The 8,198-nt window shown below is 44.6% G+C and overlaps 1 protein-coding gene across 3 annotated transcripts; it reads right to left on the bottom strand.

Moving 5' to 3' along the window:
* Positions 1–1,877: 1,877 nt before the first annotated feature.
* Positions 1,878–7,787, bottom strand: LOC137755990 (THAP domain-containing protein 1). 3 transcript variants are annotated; one of them, XM_068532167.1, is made up of 3 exons: positions 6,595–7,282; positions 2,976–3,171; positions 1,878–2,440 (listed from the first exon to the last, which is right to left on the bottom strand). In XM_068532167.1, exons 1-3 carry the CDS (start codon positions 6,876–6,878, stop codon positions 2,066–2,068), a joined length of 855 nt encoding a protein of 284 aa, XP_068388268.1. In that variant the 5' UTR covers positions 6,879–7,282; the 3' UTR covers positions 1,878–2,065. The 3 variants fall into 3 exon arrangements, with proteins under 3 accessions (XP_068388268.1, XP_068388270.1, XP_068388269.1); XM_068532169.1 differs by having other exon boundaries at positions 1,882–2,440; positions 6,890–7,279; XM_068532168.1 differs by lacking the exon at positions 6,595–7,282 and adding an exon at positions 7,468–7,787 and having other exon boundaries at positions 1,884–2,440.
* Positions 7,788–8,198: the final 411 nt, after the last annotated feature.

Raw genomic sequence — 8,198 nt, 5'->3', positions numbered from 1 at the left:
AAACTCACAAGGGTCTCCTCCCCACTTGTTCCAGACTGAGACCTTGTCCCTGATGTTTCAGACTAAGTTTCACTATGATTGAAGAGGACCTATTTTAGCCTAAATGTTCTCCTTCTCTTGGCAATGTCGTAAATGATACAATAGACAAAGTGAATTTTAACAAAATGAATTTTTAAAACATTTCAACAAATGTTCCTTTCAAATTCAGAAATAAGCGCCTGTACCTCAAACTCCCTATGTTAAACATAATAAATGACTTAAATGCAAACAGTTGGTATACATGCTGCTTGCTCAGTTCTCTCCAAATAGGGATTTATGTCTCATGAAAAAAAAGTAGCTTCAGGTTAAATCATAATGCTAAGACACTAAGTAATTATGATGATCACTTTTACAATTCAGTGTTGGATTCTTGGTTCTGAGGACATGGACACACACACACACACAGATTTTTTTTACGTAGATGACAATTTAGATTTAAGATATATACTTTGCAAAATATTTACCCACATATTCTCCAGGAATCGCTAGAGATGAAATGTAACAACAAACTACTTACAGATTTTGTGGCTTCTAAAATCAGTGATGAGACTCATGAATAACTAGAAAAAAATCCTGATTCCTTAGAGTTAGTTCTAAGTGTTATCAGATGATATAATTTCAAGTAATCATAATTTTCTATTTTTGAAATACTGGTTCATAAAAAGTCGAATCTCCATGAATCAAAGTACTGGCATGGCAGTGAATTACACTGAAAATCAGGTCTTCAAAAGACACTCTTGGACATCACCGCTGTGTATCTTTAATACAGCCTTCAAAGGTCTGTGCAGCACTTTGAAATATGAAATAATTACAGTTGGAGGAGTTACTCTAAATCTCAGTAGGTAATTCCTACAGCAGTACTTGTTTACTCAGAATGGTTTTCATTTCAAATATATGTAAACTTTCTCACAAAGTCAGAACACAACTCACAGTTTGAACAGAAACCTCAGTATTTGAGTCTCGGCATTAAGTAAAATAAACATTACCTATTAGGATGCTTTTGAATGCAAATCACTCCTTAAGGTAAATGGGATGTAATTTCTAACTTGTGGTAAAAGTGAAGAAATCGTTTTTTATGTGAAGCCTTGACCAAAATCAATTAGTCAAGTGCAAGATTTCCACCTTATGGAACAAGTCAAACTCTACCCACACAACACATCTGGCAGAGATCTGGATGCAGGTATACCTACAGTTGGGGACTGGATGTCCCTTAGCTCGGGGCAGTGATAGAAATAGGCAAGCCATGGATCAGCCCCCATTGGTCACTGGTCATTACCTCACTGATAACAATGCCTACTTTGCTTACTGGAGAGTGTATCTTCCAGTGGAGACACACTTCTAATTCTATAATGCAAGACAGCGGGGGGAAAAGAAGGGTCCACTTTTTAAAAATCCATTCTTTAAAGTCTTTTAACCATTTTGATTAGGTATGGAATGACTCATTTTCTGCTCTAAAGACAACCAACCTTTTTAAAGTATTGACTTGCCAATTTATCTTTGATAAGTGATTAAGAAAGATAAATGAATCTGCTGACTTTACAAATAAGAATATGTGAATAAGAATATATATATATATATATATATATATATATATTCTGAGAAGTTATTGCCCCATGCTTCTGATTTAAAATGTGACTAAGTTCTCTCAATAAACTGTTCATTTAAAATTTTAAACTTTAAACTTAAATCATCCTTACTGCACTGTTATCATTCTCTTTACTTTTTATTTTCATATCATTTCTATAAATACTCAAATTAAGAAACAAAAATCCCCAATCTTGAAACCAACTTACAATGAAGCTAGTTTATAACTTTTAAAATATTTTGTTAAAATGTAAAAACCCTGAAATTACAAACAAAACATTTACAATTTTACAGTATATATCTAATTTATTCTTTTAAAAAAATATTCTGAATTGTTTTTATACAAGTGACCAAGTGTAATTTTTTTCAAATGAAACTCCTCTACAGGCTAGAAGAGGGTAGGTGGTATTGCCCCATTGAACACCAACACAGATTTCACTCTTCATGCCGGAACTTCAACTATTTCAAAATAGTCATTTGGTAGAATCACATAACCCCGCTCGGAGACGTCGTCTTTCTCCTTCTGGAAGTGCACGACCTCCTTCAGCTTCTCCAGCTGCCGCTCCTGTCTTCTGCACCGCTGCTGTGCGGTCTTGAGCTTCTTTCTGAGCTTCTCTACTTGCTGTTCAAGCTGGTGAATCCTCTTCCTCTGGTGCATGGTGTCCTCCACAGTGTAGTTGTGGTCACAGAACACGGAGAGGTTATCAGGGGTCTGAAGAGGAGGCATGAGTAACCCGATAGCAGCATCGACCTGGGAAACGGGGGGTGTTGAAGGAGGTCGGGGAAGCTGTTCTTGGGGCTCCGGAAGATCTTCCTTCTAAAACAAAGATGCAGAGCACATTTCAGTTTCATGACGAAACAGTTCACAAGAACTCGTCTGTGGAATTTAAGAATACTAGACTCATTTCTGTCTCCTCGGTATAGAAACATTCTAAAATGAGAAAACAGTTCAAGTTTTAATTGTACTTTTCTTTCTGAAGTAGAAATGGGGTGCAAGAAACACAGAATGATTATTAAGATTTAATTAAATACTAAGCACTTAAAACTGAGGGGAAAAATACTTTGAACTATCACTGACAAAGAAAAATCAAAACTTATCAACATGTAAGTAGGACTACAGAGTGATCTCAAAGTAAGTTATGAAGCTAGATTGAGTTTCTTAGCGTGAGGATATTTAACTTTAATAAACTGCACTTTGTATTTTTAAAAAGTATTTCACTGTGAACAGTGGTTATTTACAAGTGATGGGTTCCAGGCAACATTTATTTTCTTAACACTACTCTGGATTTTCTACAGTGAACACATTAATTTTATAAACAGAAAACCACCCAATATTTTAAAACACTTATTACCTTGTCATGTGGTTCAGTACAAAGGAATATTGTGGGGACAGCGTCCTCTTTCAGTAACTTGTTGTTGCACTCTCTCTTAAAGCAGTCCGGAGTAAAGTGTTCTGAGCAAATGCTGCTGTACTTGGTGGGCTTAAAGTTTTTCCTTCTGACAGCTGCCTCCCATTTTTTACAAAGACTGGGTCGAGTAAGAGGAAACCTAAGAAGATGACATAATTCAGTTTTCCAACCTTACTCAAAAAAAAGGCACACCCAGATTTTCCCGCTTAGAAAAGAATTAGCTTACATCGGTGTTAACACACCAAGGAGGAATTTGATTGAAACACCAGCCCTGGGCTTCCCTGGTGGCGCAGTGGTTGAGAATCTGCCTGCCAATGCAGGGGACACGGGTTCGAGCCCTGGTCCGGGAAGATCCCACATGCCACGGAGCAACTGGGCCCGTGAGCCACAATTACTGAGCCTGCGCGTCTGGAGCCTGTGCTCCGCAACAAGAGAGGCCGCGATGGTGAGAGGCCCGTGCACCGCGATGAAGAGTGGTCCCCACTTGCCGCAACTAGAGAAAGCCCTCGCACAGAAACGAAGACTCAACACAGTCATAAATAAATAAATAAATAAATAAAAGAACGTGAATTTCTTTAAAAAAAAAAAACAAAAAAAACACCAGCCCTGCGAATCTTTTTTTTTTTTTTTTTTGACAGTGTTTAGTTGTGTCCTTACTACCTTAGTTTGTTGAGAATGTACTTGTTTTGACATAGAAAACAGACTTGTGGTTGCCAAGGGTGGGAGACGGGGAGGTATGGAGTGGGAGTTTGGGATTAGCAGATACAAACTATTACATATAGAGAATGGATAAACAACAAGGTCCTACTGTATAGCACAGGGAACTATATTCAATATCCTGAGATAAATCATAATGGAAAAGAATACGAAAAAGAATGTATACATATGCATAACTGAATCACTTTGCTGTACAGCAGAAACTAACACAACATTGTAAATCAACTAGACTTGAATCAAGTAAATTTTTTTAAAATGTACTTCTTTTAAAATCCTATAACTAAAGTGACCACCACTAATGTGGAATATAAGTCACCCCTCCCAGCATGGTATCTTTGTTCTTCTTAAAAAGCAATATTTCTTACAGGAATCTGATTGATCACACAGCAGTTATAAGAATGTCAGATACAATGACATACACAATCTAAACAGGACAGGCTGATTAAGAATTTACATAATATAAAAATATTCTTATTAAAAGGTAGCCATGTGGATAGATGCACGCAGGTGGCAGAGTTAAGTGACAGGAGGCTGGGGTCGAGGCCCATGTGCAGCGATATTGTAAATAACCTTCACTAACAGATACAGGGATTCCACACACATCTAAATACACAAGGGTAAATCGTATAGGTCCACTATCTGTTTATCGCAGTTTTTAATGCTTAACTTTTTTTTTTTTTAATTTTTTATTTATTATTTTTTTTATTTTTGGCTGTGTTGGGTCCTCGTTTCTGCACGAGGGCTTTCTCCAGTTGCGGCGAGTAGGGGCTACTCTTCATCGCGGTGCGCGGGCCTCTCACTATCGCGGCCTCTCTTGTTGCGGAGCAGAGGCTCCAGACGCTCAGGCTCAGCAGTTGTGGCTCACGGGCCCAGTTGCTCCGCGGCATGTGGGATCCTCCCAGACCAGGGCTCGAACCCGTGTCCCCTGCATTGGCAGGCAGACTCCCAACCACTGCGCCACCAGGGAGGCCCCTGCTTAACTTTTATACTGAAGACACTAAAAGTTTCAGGTAAAAATACATGCTATAGAGTGAATTTGTATTAATTATTTTTTCACCAGTGATTTTCTGTGTATTGCAAAACAAAATTACACATTTATAACTATGTACTGAGAAAAAGAAGCTTTTGGTTCTCTTAGAATCAGTCTGACAAATATGAATTAATCAAATTAGTCAAATCATAGTGAGAAAGAAATAAAGAAAAGTATTCATTTCGAATTACCTCTTAATCAACTGAAATATGTCCATTAGGCCCAGATAAAGAGAGCTAGGAAGGGCTTAAACTTATTGTGATTTTATTCTTCCAGGTCAAGGATTTAATGAGCTGGGGGGATTGGAAAGAAGCCAAAAAAGGGTGTTTTGAATCTGTGTTCCACAGTTCCTCTTCCAAGTGAGGTACGCCTGAGCCTGACTCTGCTGTGGTCAGGAAGCTCTAACCCACCGTCGGGGCAGTCCCTTTTCTTTGCCCAGCATAGCTGTTCCCACTGCCATCAGGGAGAAAGCGAGAAAAGGACTCCTAGAAGGTTCCTGCTGGGAGTGCCTCTAGAAGTACAAACATGGTACAATCACTGGTAAAACTCAGCACTCAGGGCCTCCAGACTCAAGGACTACAATGCAGGTTCTTTCGGAGGTCAAGATCTTTCCCATTTACTTCCCAAAACTGTTCTTTTAGATAAGGGCTGAGAGGCAGGTTAGCCCTTCTTTCGATTAAATCGACTATTTAACAGCCAGCAGAAACTCAGTACTTCTGATGTGTGAATGTCATCCTTAACGAGTCTGCAGTGCCAATGAAGGGTCTTCCCTATGTTTAGATTCCCTCTGCCATATCATTAGAAATGGGGAGGTGGGAACTGAATGCCTTTGATCACATCACCATCTCCAGACCTACTCCTTCACTTTGGAAGTCCTGGAGGTCAATTCATCAGCTTTCAGAAATTCTAATAAATCAAGAGGTAATATTAGGACATACTGAACCGAATCCTGGAAGTGTTAAAGTGTTCTATCCCCTTCTCGGAAGGGGAAACATGAACACTCTCAAGATCTCTTTAAAGGGACTTGCCTGTTGGCGCAGTGGATAAGAAGAATCCGCCTGCCAATGAGGGGGACACGGGTTCGAGCCCTGGTCCAGGAAGATTCCACATGGCGCGGAGCAACAAAGCCCGTGAGCCACAGCTACTGAGCCCCTGCGCCAGGCTCCGCAACAAGAGAAGCCACCGCAATGAGAAGTCCACGCACGGCAACGAAGAGCAGCCCCCGCTCGCCGCAACTACAGAAAGCCCGTGCGCAGCAACAAAGACCCAACGCGGCCAAAAATAAAAAAAAAATTTTTTTTATTAAAATCTTAAAAAAAAAGATCTATGTTCTAGACACTCTTATTTCTGTTCCTCTCATATTCTATCAAACCTATAAACGCACCCACATTGGGCTTCCCTGGTGGTGCAGTGGTTGAGAATCTGCCTGCTAATGCAGGGGACACGGGTTCGAGCCCTGGTCTGGGAAGATCCCACATGCTGCGGAGCAACTAGGCCCGTGAGCCACAACTACTGAGCCTGCGCGTCTGGAGCCTGTGCTCCGCAACAAGAGAGGCCGCGATAGTGAGAGGCCCGTGCACCGCGATGAAGAGTGGCCCCCGCTTGCCACAACTAGAGAAAGCCCTCGCACAGAAACGAAGACCCAACACAGCCAAAAATTTAAAAAAAAAAAAGAAAAAAATGCACCCACATTCCCTGTTAAAGGTCCCCACCCCGAAACTGAATATTTGCTTTTGTTTTTGTAATTACTTAGCTATAAATAATTTGTATGATTTACCACTAACTCATTTCTTTAGCTATTATCTATCCACTTACAGTCGTAAGTTACGGCCACATTTTCTTAACGTAGTAAAACTTGTGAACACTGAATGTGGCTGAATGAAAATGGCACCGTGCAGACACCAGACGATCACTATCATTCCGTTCTGCGGTTTTCTTCTCAAGAGAAGACCGGCCCTCCTAGGACTCCGGCCGCGGCACCTCCCGGATGAAGCAGCCCCGAGGGCGGTGGGCCGCGTTCCCTCCGAGGCTGCTCTTCCCCACGCACGATACCCTGCTACTGCCCACGCTGCCGCTGTGCGCGAAACACAGCTTTTCATCTTGGCTGTACCTGAACCTTTCTGGGAAACTCACTGGTCCTTGAATGTGGGGTCCTAGAAACTGGGTCCAAAACATCCTCCCGGTCGCCTGGCCAAGTCAGTCCTAACGGCTGCGACGCTGGACCGCCCCACGCCCCCTCCAGCAGGGAGGGAAACGCGGGCCTTCTCCGTCTCTGCTGCTGCTTCAGCCTCCCCTCTAAAGACTCATTACCATCTGCCTACTCCGTGACCCGCCTGATGAAACCCAGCTGCCTCCGGGTCTGGAGACCTCACGACCCGCCGGGGCTCCAGGCATCGCCCATGGGCCCCGAACCTACCACCCCGAGCGGCGCGCGAACCTAAGCGCGAGGACAGGCCGCCGCGGCGACGCGCGCCGAGAACGCGCCACCCGGGGCGGGGCGCCGGCGGCTACTCCGGGGACGAGCCCACCGCTCCAGGCCCGGAGCACCCGACGGCGCCCCGCCCCTAGCTCCGCCCCTCGCCCCGCCCCTCTCACAAGTCTCGCGCGGACACTCGCCTGGCTCCGCCCCCGAGCGCGCGCCCCCGGCCCCACTAGGGGCCGGGCCCACGAGGCGCGCAGAGTACTTACTTGTGGAAAGAAACGGGCTTATCCTTGTCGTATCGGTTCTTGCAGCCGTAGGCGGAACAGGACTGCACCATCCTTCCGGTCCTCAGTTACTTAACTTCTGCCGCCCCAGCAGGCAGTTGAGGCTGCTATCAATGTCGCCGCGCTCGGCTTTGACACCCTCGCTGCTTCTGTAGCTTTGGTCAGCAGTTAGAGTGATGAGAGCCTCATTCGGAGTGACTCATGTGCTCGTTTTGTTGTTTGCATTAGCAGAAGGACCACAGCCATCGCCCGTCTCCCATCTCCAAAATGGCGGAGGCAGCTTCAACCTCACCTCTCGCGAGGAGTTCGTCCTACTGTTTCTGATTAGCCCTGAGGTCAGAGGTAACGTTCCCTGGTACGTAGGCCATTGGCTGAGGCCCGGCGTGTCGCGCGGCGGGCTCGGCGTTGCGCAAGTGGGCGGGCCTTCCGAGCTTCCGGAAGGAAGAAGGAACTGCCTGGGGGAAGGGGGGAGGGGAAGGGGGGAGGGGAGGGGGGAGGGGGGAGGGGAGGGCGTGGGGGCGGGAGCCCTGGGCTGGTTCCGCCCCCACGGTGCTTCCCTGGGTTACTTATCCCGGACGGTGTAGGGTGGAGAGCTAGACGGTCTGTTGGGTCCGCTGGGCTAAAGCAGGGCAGGTGTAAACCTGAGGCCGTTGGGCAGTTGCGCTCGTTTCTCTGAAAGCGCGGCCACAGATGGCGTGATTCCTAGAACTAGG

The sequence above is a fragment of the Eschrichtius robustus genome, chromosome 21, assembly GCF_028021215.1.
Source record: "Eschrichtius robustus isolate mEscRob2 chromosome 21, mEscRob2.pri, whole genome shotgun sequence".
In the NCBI taxonomy this organism is placed as follows: Eukaryota; Metazoa; Chordata; class Mammalia; order Artiodactyla; family Eschrichtiidae; genus Eschrichtius; species Eschrichtius robustus.
This window is presented reverse-complemented; position numbering and strand designations above follow the sequence as displayed.

Excerpts from the sequence above, each read along its gene's own strand:
- LOC137755990 (XM_068532167.1), bottom strand. The coding sequence starts at position 6,878 with ATGAAAAGCTGTGTTTCGCGCACAGCGGCAGCGTGGGCAGTAGCAGGG. Across the intron at positions 3,172-6,594 it reads TGTGGCCGTAACTTACGACT|GTTTCCTCTTACTCGACCCA; the intron begins GTAAGTGGATAG and ends TCATCTTCTTAG. Across the intron at positions 2,441-2,975 it reads GTACTGAACCACATGACAAG|AAGGAAGATCTTCCGGAGCC; the intron begins GTAATAAGTGTT and ends TCTTTGTTTTAG.